Here is a 13,425-nt window from a genome sequence, read left to right as displayed (position 1 = left end):
TTATCTGCTTAATTATAATATAAAAAATATGCGAGTCATCAGTCCTTTTTACCTATGTGCTATATGATAGCTATCCAGATATTAAACTGTACTAATAATTATTAAGAAAATGATATAAGTTTAAATACTTTATTCTAAGAATACTTAAACCTTAAGTAAATGGCACAGATAGTATAGTAACTTTATTTTATATATCTATACAAATTAAACACAACCGTATATATATACACACATATATATACATATATACACATTACATATATATATACGAGAAATATGTATGAATTGTGGCAATTGCAGTCGTAGAAATAACAGTGAGGATAGAGGACAAATAATAATTTGTATAGTCTACTGTCAAATATTGACTTAAAAATTATAACTATCGTATAATCGTATCTAATTTTAATATATACCACGACTGTTGACTAATAAAGAAAATCATTTTGAATTTTAGATAAAAGTCTAGATATCAAATAGGAGAGGCATCAGTGATATCGTCATAATAATAAAAACTTTAAACTTAAACTTTTAAAAGACGTATGTAATTCATAAAAGTATGTAAGCATATAAACGAAGTCATAACTAAACAAATGCAATCACATACAGACATACATACATGCATATATATACACATACATACATATATATATATATATATATATATATATATATATAGAAAGAGAGAGAGAGAGAGAGAGAGAGAGAGAGAGAGAGAGAGAGAGAGAGAGAGAGAGAGAGAGAGAGAGAGAGAGAGAGAGAGAGAGAGAGAGAATAGACATACAAACATACAACATATCAGTACACTATACATTATGTACAGGAAGCAGTTTTGGAGGCAAAACCAATCTCATATCATCACTGCAAAATGTGTAAGACGCTCAAGTCGCATAAACTTACACATTACTTACTTTGTTGCTCGAAAACTGTACCCTATCGATCAAACAGTACTTTTTTTTTCTTTTCGTTTTTCTTTTACCAACTAGATGATGTAATGTAAGCACAATGGCACAGCCGTTCAGGCATATACAGCCAGTATAATTCGACAACTTTTCCTCAGGTCAAAGGATGATTTACTCCGTCTTTCTCTGCCATGTTGGAAGTCTTCGTCCCCTCTCGAAACAAAACTAAACACAAAAATATAACGAGGGACCTAAGTTTTGAAAATGGGTAAAAAAACATCGATTGATGAATTCTTTATCGTAATACTAAGTCCTAAAAACATGGATGACTGCTGATTTCTATTAAGACACGTGGTTGTTAGAGAAAAATTAGGATACTTCGCGGTGACAATTTTAGAGAGCCGTTGGCCATGAGAACGTCGATGAAAGGTAATTTACCTCTCTAACAGAAGTTAGGGAGGCGATCTCTAAGGTGAGGTACAGCAAAGCAGCGGGCGTTTTAGGTATCCCTGCTGAACTGCTAAAGGCTGGTGGCCAATCAGTGGCGATGGCCGTACATGCTGTCCTGGCCAAAGTCTTGGTCCTGACTGCCATCTAGCAGTTTGGTACCATTCCTCGGATCTGTTGAGAGGCGTGGTCATCTCTCTCCGGAAGGGGATCGACGGGACTGCAGCATCATACTGCTCAGCATATCAGATGGCATGAACTCAATCGATAAGAGTATTTGAAGATACCTGTGCAGAAGGACGAAGTTACACGTCGTCAAGGCCATAATACTTTGCTTTATGGAAGCGAGCCCTGGACGCTATCCCGTGCCTTGGAGTCGTGTCTTAATGCCTTTTGTAGCAGGTCCCTGCACGATATATTTGACTAGGTATCCAATCAAAGGATACACCGTGAGACCGGCATAGGACCTGTTACTTATAGAATTTGGGCTATACAGGCACCTAGCTTGATTCCCCGTGGATGATCCTGCCCATCAGGCTATCTCTTACCAAGACAACCATGGGCGGAGAGGGCCAGTGGGACATCCTAGGACGCTGTGGCTTGGCCAAGTTGACCAGACCTGTACCAGTTAAGATGGACTGAGGACTTGTCTGGAGGCTCACCATGAAAGATCCTCGTGGCTGGAAGCGAAGGGTAGATGTGGCTATGCGTCTCTGTCGAATTTAGCCCCATTGATTGAGTGATAGATTATATTATTCAAAAATAGTTGATTGATGAACTATAAACTGGTGAACTAAGATATAGCTGAAGTATTTGGTGAACAAAACTTTTTCAAATATAAAATATAATTGATTGTCTCTCTGACCCCCAAACACGGATGCAAATGCCCATGCACACACACACACACACCAAGGTCTATATAATTTACATAGAAATTGCACACACACACACACACACACACACACCAAGGTCTATATAATTTACATAGAAATTGCACACACACACACACACACACACACACACACACACACACACACACACACACACACACACACACACACACATACACACACACACACACACACACACACACACACACACACACACACACACACACACACACACACACACACACACACACACACACGCGCGCACACGCACGCACGCACACACACACACCACACACGCACGCAGGCAGGCACACACGCGCGCGCACGCACGTACGCACCCACACCCACACACACACGTACACACACACACGCACGCACACACACGCACAAAAACACACACACACACACACAGACTCAAAACAAATTTTAACCAAAAGCTTACCAATACTGTATTTAGATTCATGATAAGACAAACAATTTAGGTAAATTTTCTTTTATTGTAAATTAACACAATATACATGTCTCTCCTGAACAATGATGAGTATAGTTTACTTTTCTGAAGAATGGAAACTATACACTCTATTGTCTAATTATAACATGCTTTACAAAGGATGAACACATTTTTTATTCATTTAAAAGTATATTTCTTAAATGCTTAATTCATTTAACAAATTATGAGGTGAAAGGTGAAAGGAGTTCAGTTTCAGTCAAAAGACCAATAAAATAGTGATTATATCATTCACAAGTCCTTTTAGCATTAGTCATTGGTGACTATTGTCATTACAGATGAGTCGAATGTATAGTTTACAATAAAATGAAGCAGAATAGTTCTGAAAAGATCAATTTATTTAAACTTATCCACATGCTCATATTTACTGAAGTTTCTGGTTCTTTTTAATGTATCAATCATTTTCTTTAACTGATCTAGAGACTGAGCTCCTCCCATTCCAGTTGATGCCTCTATTTTGGGTAAGTACACAGTGGTTATGTAGAACATTAATTTTGTAAACTGTTTATCATATACTTGATGAAGACAAATGCCAAATGCACTCAGGAAGGAGTGAAGGACAGCTGCCGTTACACCAGATATGGGTGGCAGTGAACACATTTTTACCAAAAGTTCCCACCCTAATACAGGTGCATGGAAAGCACTTTCTGGCTTATTCTTAAGTTTATACAAAACCAATCCATACATAAGGGCAGCATTTCCCATCCGCCCACAAAATGCATCCTCTTTCTCCTTCTTGTATAACCCTCTAGCCTTTTCAAACTCCTCTTCGCTCTGGCCCTCCTCGGCTAGAGGGTAAATAGGAATGAGGTACGGACATGTGTCAAACATGTGGAAAAGAAACAGGTCCCACATATCTGGGTGAATCTGGATTAACTCTGTCATAACCCAAGCATACGCAGCTACCCCGACACCACCCCCAGCTTGCTTGTCGTGACCCAGCTTGACAATCATGCTGGCAATGTGATTCTTCACGTACGCCATCAAGACTGGATTGTTTTCGGTGCTGTACATTTTGTTTCCCATTTGGAGCTGCCTCCCCGATAATAATCTGATGATGTTTTGAAGTTTTTCTCTGTTCACACTGTGATTTATTAAGCTTAGCTGATTGATCACTCCCATGGCGCGGTTCAAATCCATCCGCTTCTTGTTATCCACCTGGCCTTGGACGCTCAGATAGGGCTCCACTTTCTTCTGCATTTCTGCAAACCTGTAAAAATTGAAATTAGTATAAATAAATTCCATCCAGCAGCTGTTATATATACATACACTACATATACTATTATTAGATACATAAACCTTAAACAGTATTGTGCAGTATACAAATCTATGATCATACTATATACATTGAACAAGTGAGGGGCACTGGAGTGACCTATAACCAATTACTTCTCTTTCTTATACTAACATTATAATTCATAAACTAGTAATATTGGTTATAATATATATATATATATATATATAAAATATAATTTTGCTATAACATTTGCTACCTAGTTCTCTCCTTAACCTGTCCTGTAGCCTTCATATTCATTATTTCTTTTTCCCTTCCTTCTCTTTGTCTCTCTTTTATTTAAGATATTACAAATACTGTGCCTAACAAAGGTATCCTGTAGAAACATATGCACTTTAGTTTCACTGGCTGTGTGTGCTTCGCGTACAAGCACTCAATGCACCAGCACACAACCATACAAAACCATTACTTTCTTGGATTATGCATGGTTGCCAAATTGCCATAAAACCAAATCAAAAGGACATTCCACAAAGAGCAATACATACACCCAATCCTCTCCATGCCTAAGGAAAGCGTCTCTCAGCACACACGTCCAGCTGATTCCATAGGCAGTCGCACAAATGTCAAGTCAAACTCACCTCTTCTTCCCATTTCTTATCAGTACTATACACGTAACGCTTGCATCTTGTTTTCTTCCATCTGTCTGGCCAGTGGTGCCCTGCTGCATTGTGCTTGCAGGTTGCTGCTCTGGTTTCGCGGCTTCTGCTTGTGCTTGTGCTTGCACCTGTGCCTGTGCTGCTGCTGCCTCTTCTGCTTCCTTGGCTGCTTTCCTTTGCTCCTCTAGTTGTAACTTCTGCTTTTTCTCTTCTACTTTAGCTTCTGCAATTATTTGGATTTAAAATTGGTCTGTGATCCTTTAATCTTATAAGAGTTCAGAAATCCCATTCATAAATTGGGGTATAATGCAAGAAAATGGAAATAAATGCAACCACTTTCCCACACTTAGCACATGTATTATGCATGTCTTACAGGAAAGTAATTGTGCTGCTGGCTAAAGAAAAGGCTATGTACTGATAGCCATTCTAAACAGAAAAAATCTTGGTTTGTGTGTCTAAGAAAGGGAGAGAGTGAGAAAGAAGGAGAAAAGATGGGGAGAGAACATGAGAGAAAATGAAAGAAAAGAAGAGAGAAAAGGAAAGAATAAAAAGAGAAGACGACTGAAAAACGATAGAAAATGAAAGAAAAAGGAGTGAGAGAGGGATAGAAAAAGAGAGGAAAAAGAGAGAAAGAAATATAGCAAGAAAGAGAGAAATGCTCAAATTTCTGTGAGACTAATCATCACCAGTTAATCAATCATTACTTACTGAGGTTGGCATTGAGATTGTCAACATAAACAATGGCATCCTGCAATGTCTGCTGTGCCAGCTGAAGTTCAGGTTGGCCTAAGCTTTCCTGTTCTGCTCCATCTATCACCTCCGAGACGTGCGTTAATGTATCATTGAGGAAGCTCTCAGTTGAGGCTTCCAAAAACTGTCTATCTTGGAGATCGCTATAAAAAAAAATGGTAGGATAAGATTAATAAATTATTTTTGCAGGAATCACCACTGTACATGAGTCCTGTGACCATACTTGGTATAAAGACCAGTAGATAATATATGCTCATCTTACAATGTGAGATAGATTGCTCAATTTTATTTGTAAAAAAATTTAACATTACAACTGCATATTGATGGTAGTATAGTAATAATAATAATAATAATAATAATAATAAAAAAAAAAAAACAAAACAAAAAAAAAACAGCTACACTATGACTAGTTTAATCATGTCTAATTCAGTAGTGAGTACAGAATTACTGCTGAGATGACCTGCGGCTTCACAATTTCAGAACTGGACATTTATGACACAAACTGCATTTGTAATCCAAGCTCCACTCATCCATTTGACAGCATTCTGATTTTCACTCTTGTTTTTAACCCCTCCATGGTGACTCATGTAAGATTACACAAGTGTCTTAGTGAAATATAAATTTCTCAAGCACCATTTGGCATTCTTTACCTCCCATCGGCCATTCTCACATGGTGGCTGAGGACTGATTTACTGTGTCTGTTGTAATGTTAAATTGTGCCCTTGGATCACTTATGGCCAGTTGTGGTCTTCTCTTCCCTCAACTCCAGCCAATATTTTTGCTCTTCATTTATGATTTTATTGGTGAATTATTTTCAATTTGTACAAACTATGCTCATTTGTTACACTGAATTTCAGACTTTTATGTAAATACAAATAGCATCCACAGAGAGATAATGACAATAAGTTTAACAGCAAAGCTGAGATATTTAACCCAATGCGGACGGGCATGACGTGTATGTATGTGCCATGCCCACTGTGAGTTACTTGTTTAATTGTTTTTACACACAGATGGCTACACTTGTACTTAGTCACCAATGAGCCAGTTACGAGTACTGCCTGTCTCGCCTGTGTACTCTTTTCTTTAATTTACGAAAACATTTTATGCTATCTTATTTTGCTGTTACTAATGTTTATAACATTATGGTAATTATAATGTTTATAATAAAAATATCACCATCGATATTCATAGCACCAATAAAAAATACATTTTTCCCGCTAATTCAAATCGGGTAAGGTCACAAGATCTACTGATTGACTACTCTGTGGCTAAGCACTAGCAGAGCCATCTATGTGCAGAGACATTTCACAAAAAAATAGAAAAAATGAGCAGAACATTTTCTCCATTTTTTATTCATTTTCCCTGGCAGTATTGGGTTAAAAAATCAACAGTATTTCATTATCTGGTCTGAAGATTCTAAGTCTAATTGGATTTAAATGCCCTTCTATATTAAACATTACTTCAATTACACACTGACGTACTTCAACTGCTGATTCATCTGTGAAATCTTGGTGACGAAGGAACCCTTGGAATTCTGCAGCTGGTTTAAGAGAGCTCTTCTCTGGCTGGCCTGCTCGGCTTCCTTCCGTTGTGCTTCTTCTACGATTGCCAGCAGCTTCCGTGATTCTTGTGCTATGTATTGGCTGTATTCCTCTCTGGTTGGAGTAGTGAGGACATTTTAAGTATCAAAATCTATGCAACTCTAATACCTATAATTCTCTAAAGGTAAATAAAATATCAACAAAATTTCATAAAACTTACTGTCCTCTCAGAGACAATTCAACTTCACATACTCAAAAATATAATTGATCATTTACGGCTTATTTCCTGTACATCCTCCACACAGATCTTTCAAACAACATGAACCCAGTTCCGTAAAACTTCCTATCTTCATAATTTTTATCCTACTGAGTTCCCACGTTTACTCACTCTTGTTTTTTAATGATCTTGGCGTCATCTTCCTCTCGACGTCGAAGCTGAGTTTCCTCCAGCTCTAGGCTTTTGTTGCGTTGGTCAAAGTACTCCTTTTTCTGGATTTCTGCATTCTTATAGATGTTTTCTAACTGTTTCATGTACTCATTGTACTTATCTTTGCATTTCCTCTGGAAAATGCATGTACCGATGATTATTTTTGTTGTTGCAGTTCATAAATTCATTAATTTCTTTAAGCAAATCAAATACCCTTGTCAAAAGAATAATTATTACTATATCAAGCATAAGGTGTACAAACTTATAAAATAAAACAAAACTTCACTGGCATATACAATATCTGAATATGATCTGGCAATATCTTATTTATATCTTAACTTCTAAAATTCCCAAAATGGTTACTTGCTTCTAAAAACACACAGAAAAAAGTATAACAAAAACAAGTAAAAAAACAAAGCTAAGATGCACTGGTTTTGGACACAATGAGGAAATAATTATGTGGTTAGTGATGTGATACATGTTTAGCAAATGCCAATATAAGAAGAGGAAGGCCAAAGAGAAGATGAATAGATCAAGCCAATGATGTTTAAAGAACAAAGGGGGTTAACTAGAGCCTTTATAGTTCCAGCAAAGGCCAATAAAGCTCCATGGCACATGTCTGATGAGATAGCAAATGCTTGGACTACTTCCTTGTTTAGTGACAAGCCATCTGAGAGGTCTACAAGCTCTATCTTGCCAGAGTATAATAGGTGGGTGTTTGTTGTCCTTTTGCTAGAACGCTGACAGCAAGGAAGCCATGGCAAGTGCTTGTAGCAATAAGAATTAATCTCACTGCCTACAGATTATTTTGTATAACTGATAATATTGTTTTATTTAGTTATGCTTACTGATGACTACTTTTAAATTCTGCCTTATTTTCTAGTTAAATCTCCTAATCCTTGATATGGCATCGTGGAGAAGTGTTGTGAAAAACACCGACTCCAAAATAAGTAAAAAAAAGACAAAGAGAGAGAAGTCGTATGATTTATTTCTTACCTTAACCTTCTGTTGAATCTCTTCTTCTAGTTTCATTTCCTCCATTTTATCTATGAGTTGCCTGGCATAAAGTGCCTTCCGGCTGGTGACGAGAGCTTCGCATGTTGCCTCGTCATCTAACTCCTCCTTTGGGTCTATCCACTGTAAGCTGGAGCTGCATTGAAAAAATAAATTAGAAAAAGAAGAGCATAAATAATAATAATAATGATAATAATAACAATAAAAAAAATCAGTATATGGAGAGAGGGTGAGAGAGAGAGAGAGAGAGAGAGAGAGAGAGAGAGAGAGAGAGAGAGAGAGAGAGAGAGAGAGAGAGAGAGAGAGAGAGAGAGAGAGAGAGAGAATGAGAGAGAGAGAGAGATGAGAGAGAGAGAGAGAGAGAGAGAGAGAGAGAGAGAGAGAGAGAGATGAGAGAGAGAGAGAGAGAGAGAGAGAGAGAGAGAGAGAAGAGAGAGAGAGAGAGAGAGAGAGAAGAGAGAGAGAGAGAGAGAGAGAGAGAGAGAGAGAGAGAGAGAGAGAGGAGAAGAGAGAGAGAGAGGAGAGAGAGAGAGAGAGAGGAGAGAGGAGAGAGGAGAGAGAGAGGAGAAGAGAGAGAAAAGAGGAGGAGAGAGAAAGAGGAGAGGGAGGGAGGGAGGGAGGGAGGGAGGGAGAGGAGGGAGGGAGGGAGAGAGTATGAAAGAATGAAAGAAAGCGTAGATGACTTGGAGACATGATGATAATGCATGATGATGAATGGATTGAAAGAGAGAGAGAGAGAGAGAGAGAGAGAGAGAGAGAGAGAGAGAGAGAGAAGAGAGATGAGAGAGATGAGAGAGAGTGAGTGAGTGAGTGAGTGAGTGAGTGAGTGAGGTGAGTGAGGGGAGATGAGTGAGTGAGTGAGAAGTGAGTGAGAGAGAGAGGGGGGAAGGAGAATACAGAAACAGAGAAAAAAAAGGAATTGGCAAAAAGTAAAATGGATGGAAGCTGGAAGATGGAAAAAAAGGAGAAGTCAAGAGAAAAGTAAAAAAGAAAGCAAAAACATGACAGAACGAAAACAGAAAGAGAAAAAGAGCAAGAGAGAGCAAGAGATAACGTTCACCTGATTCTTGACTCCTCCTGGGAGTCCGTTTCATCCTCTTTGTCACTATCTGCAGCATCGTCACTCTCGGTCTCGCCTCCAGAGTCAGCCCCAAAGGAAAACCCTGGAGAGAGGGTGATCTTTGACATGTCTCCCACCCATTTGAGGCCATTTGTGTTGTATTCTGAATTCTGGAAGGATGAAGAAGTCATTAAAGATTTACAATCTCTCTCTGTCTTTAAAAAAAAAAAAAAAATAGACATAGAATTTTTCTTCTCCAAGACTGGCTTTTTCATACTTTATTAGTTTCTCAACAGTGCTCTGTATGACTTTTTTTTAATAATCATAAAATAACTATATTTATTTTCTCCTAGACCAGCTGACAAAAGCCAATAAACCTCCATCACACAAATATGGCAAGATAATGCTTGGACTAATTCTTTTTTTGATGGCAAGACATAAACTAGGTGGATGTTATGTCATTATTTTGCTGAACACTGACAGCACAGAGGCCATGGTGAGTGCTTGTAAAAGTAAGCCCTTATTAGCTTCATTTCCTACAGATTATATTCTATAGGTAATGATGTTGCTACATTTACAGTCTGCCTCATTTTCTAGGTCCCAATGCTTAACTCAATGCTGCCAGGGAAAATGAAAAAAAAAAATGGGGAAAATGCTGTGCCTATTTTCTATATTTTTTGTGAAATGTCTGCCCATAGATGGCTCTGCTAGTGCTTACCCACAAAGGAGTCAATTAGTAGACCTTGTGAGACTACCTGATTTGAATTGGCGGGAAAAACTTATTTTTACTAGTGCTATGAATATCGATGGTGTTATTTTATTATAGACATTATGATTATTATAATGTTTTTTAACATTAGAAGCAGCAAAATAAGATAACCTAAAATATTTTGTAAATCAAAGAAAAGGGTGAACGGATGAGACAGGCAGTACTCGTAACTGGCTCATTGGAGACTAAGTACAAATGTAGCCATCTATGTGTAAAAACAATCAAACAAGTACTCACAGTGGGCATAGCACGTACCTACACGTCATACCCGTCGGCAAGGGGTTAAAAACAAAATGGGGAAAATTTTCTAAATGTAAAGCAAAATGGAGCAAGACCATCTTTAAATTAAATAGGGCACAACTTCAAACTAATGGCTTGGAAAGGAAAGGAAAGGGAAAAAGAAGAAAAGGAAAAAAAAAAAAAAAACACTGTTGAAAATTATCATCTGATTCAGTCAAATCTGTGCATGTCAGAAAATAAAATGTAACATTTATTTAGGAAACAAACAACTATCCTTAAATGCATATTGACCAACAAAGCTCACCTACGTGTAACAGCAGACAAAAGAAATACTGCCCCCCCCACTCTAGACACACAGAAATGACACACACAAATGCCAAGTTTTGCAGTAATACCCATTCCTCCAGCCTTCACTTACCATGATATTCAAGGTTATAATATAGTATTAAATTTATAGAAAAGAAGAAAAACAATTCAGATTTCCCCAATTCATCTATCTTATATACAGTCTGTGAATAGGGATATGTCATAGATGAAAAATATCCTAGATTTCATCATTTGATCAATATATTACACAATCATAAAAGTCACTTGTTATATACTAAAACTGTATCCAAATAACATAATTGTTTTATTTTACTTTACATTATCAAGAAACAAAATGCACTTCATACAATTTGTGATAATTCTTTAAAAAGCGACCATATCCAGGACCCCCATCCAATCACCCGTGGGGTTGTTCTTGGTGACTACGAGTCTAATTTTCTTAATTTCTGGTGTTATTCTTTGCCCATGCAAATTATTTCATATATCAATGCGTGAAGTTTTAACCTCTCATTATGACAACGTCTTTAGATTTTCCCCCATCTTAGTAGAGTCTTTAAGTAAATATGTAGCCAAATTATCTCTCCCTCGCCCCGTTCACAACCCCAATTCTCCCTGGGTTCCTTAGGATGTTGAATGAGTCGAATTTGCTAGCATAGAAACCATAGATTTGTAAACAATAATGAACATAAGAAGCATTCTGATCACAACAAACTTCACGTAAAGTTCTGAAACTTATTAACGACTCACGTCATATGACAAAAAAAAAAACAACAACAACGGAAGATAGAACCTGAAATGGGAAGAATTCCTACTCAAACTCGAACAAAATGAACATTATCCTCCCCCACCTCAGGATTATCCGGACCATACTCTCTCGGTGGTTTATCCCAGTGTTTCAATCTACTGCTGTTTTGTAAAGCATTGAGAACATTCTTCAAACTTGTGGGATCTGCCTTTCCGTTTGAACTCATGTCTGGTTTCTTGGCACTGGTTGTTTACATTTACGGCCTCGAGGGAGAGCGAGTGTAAAAGAATTACGGACGTTTGGATAATGCAAAAGAGATTTCTTTATATATATGTATATATATATATATATATATATATATATATTATATGCATATATATACATATATATACAGATAGATAGATATATAGATATAGATAGATAAATAGAGATAGATATTTAGGGAATATTGAATATACGAAGTGATGCATAATAGTAGGACTTTGTGTCTTGCTTACATGTGATATCTATGTTAAAATTCCTTGTCGCCATATGTGTGTGTGTGTGTGTGTGTGTGTGTGTGTGTGTGTGTGTGTGTGTGTGTGTGTGTGTGTGTGTGTGTGTGTGTGTGTGTGTGTGTGTGTGTGTGTGTGTGTGTGTGTGTGTGTGTGCGTGAGCGTGTGCGTGTGCGTGTGTTTGTGTGTGTGTGTGTGTGTGTGTGTGTGTGTGTGTGTGTGTGTGTGTGTGTGTGTGTGTGTGTGTGTGTGTGCAGCACCGTTATTATTCTTCCTTCTGTCAGGGTTAGACTTTAAACGCCCCCGTTCACAATCAATTGCAAACAGGCATTAAGTTGAGCCTGCCACATCTTGATCATCGTTTCCCGCCCTCTTAGTTATCGACTTTGGCTCCCCGCAACGTAAAAAAAAAAGAGAAAATTTCCCCGTGTTGAAAAATCAAGCTGGAATGTCGCCGTATTAACACCGTTTAGGTGTTTCAACGCGAATCGCAGACAACCCGTGACACAGTTCAGGAAATAGACGTCAGAAGAATATTCCAAGAGTTTTTTTTTCTTGTTTTTTTGTCTAGTTTTTTTTTTTTTTTTTTTTTTTTTTTTTTTTTTTTTTCTCGCAGGCAATGAGGATTTATTGTAGAGTTTGATAACTACACGCCCCGCCACTCGTAAGTATCCGGTACTGCGTCGCCAAATGGAAGATTTTCGGGAGAAAATGGCATTATTAACAAGACTCATCAATGCGAATGGATTATTGTATGTATCCTTACGTCCTGGTATTACTCCCGAGTGAAACACTGTACTACCTTGTTGCATTATCATTCTTACTACACTTTAAGTGTGGAGATGCACGTAGTCCAATTATGTGTCCAGGATTCATACCTGGGGGGGGGGGGGGTGGACTTCAGGTTTGGGGCCTCTCAATATATAAAAGTAAATTAGAGGGTAAATCAACAAATGAAATAAAATGAATGATAAAACGCAATTCTTCGAAAAAAAATATGTTTAATGCTGAAATAAACTTCTGATTATGTTTTTTTTTGGTATTATTGATTTTAGTAATAATATTGACTACAATTTTCAATTTGTATATAGGCCATCGAGGTATATTTTTTCTTTTACAATAAGTACATATATGTTAACATATGTCTTACCTTGAGTACATTTTTTGCATCATCATGGTAATATATATAAATATTTGGATATAATTTCAAGATTGACGTTGTTTGTTATTTTTTCTCAGTATTTTATTGTTATCAATATATCAAGCTATATAAAGGGGGGGAGCCTTGTAATAAATGGGGCACCCTACTTTTCTATTTTCTTGTGCCCCCACGCACGTTACCGATTCTTTTTGATAACAGAATCAGCTTTATAATAATCATTTGTTTTCTATAGGAAGTCCTTAGCTTAGGGACCCCTTTTTCA

General features: G+C 37.4%; 1 protein-coding gene across 1 annotated transcript; it reads right to left on the bottom strand.

Moving 5' to 3' along the window:
- Positions 1 to 2,718: 2,718 nt before the first annotated feature.
- On the bottom strand, positions 2,719 to 11,768 carry LOC125040112 (mRNA export factor GLE1-like). Its single transcript, XM_047634625.1, has 8 exons — positions 11,611 to 11,768; positions 9,427 to 9,596; positions 8,349 to 8,502; positions 7,314 to 7,486; positions 6,866 to 7,039; positions 5,343 to 5,527; positions 4,617 to 4,857; positions 2,719 to 3,954 (listed from the first exon to the last, which is right to left on the bottom strand). The coding sequence occupies exons 1-8, from the start codon at positions 11,731 to 11,733 to the stop codon at positions 3,081 to 3,083; spliced, it is 2,094 nt and encodes a 697-aa protein (XP_047490581.1). The 5' UTR covers positions 11,734 to 11,768; the 3' UTR covers positions 2,719 to 3,080.
- Between the last annotated feature and the right edge of the window lie 1,657 nt (positions 11,769 to 13,425).

Source organism: Penaeus chinensis, chromosome 3, assembly GCF_019202785.1.
Source record: "Penaeus chinensis breed Huanghai No. 1 chromosome 3, ASM1920278v2, whole genome shotgun sequence".
NCBI classification, from domain to species: Eukaryota; Metazoa; Arthropoda; class Malacostraca; order Decapoda; family Penaeidae; genus Penaeus; species Penaeus chinensis.
The sequence above is the reverse complement of the archived record's forward strand: the minus strand, read 5'-3'. Positions and strand labels throughout refer to the sequence as shown.

What these genes read in the sequence shown, in the direction of transcription:
- LOC125040112 (XM_047634625.1), bottom strand. Translation starts at nt 11,733, where the DNA reads ATGAGTTCAAACGGAAAGGCAGATCCCACAAGTTTGAAGAATGTTCTC. An exon ending in ATGGTCCGGATAATCCTGAG is followed by an intron (nt 9,597 to 11,610) that starts GTGGGGGAGGAT and finishes TCATCCTTCCAG; the next exon opens with AATTCAGAATACAACACAAA. An exon ending in AAGATCATTAAAAAACAAGA is followed by an intron (nt 7,040 to 7,313) that starts GTGAGTAAACGT and finishes TACTCCAACCAG; the next exon opens with AGAGGAATACAGCCAATACA.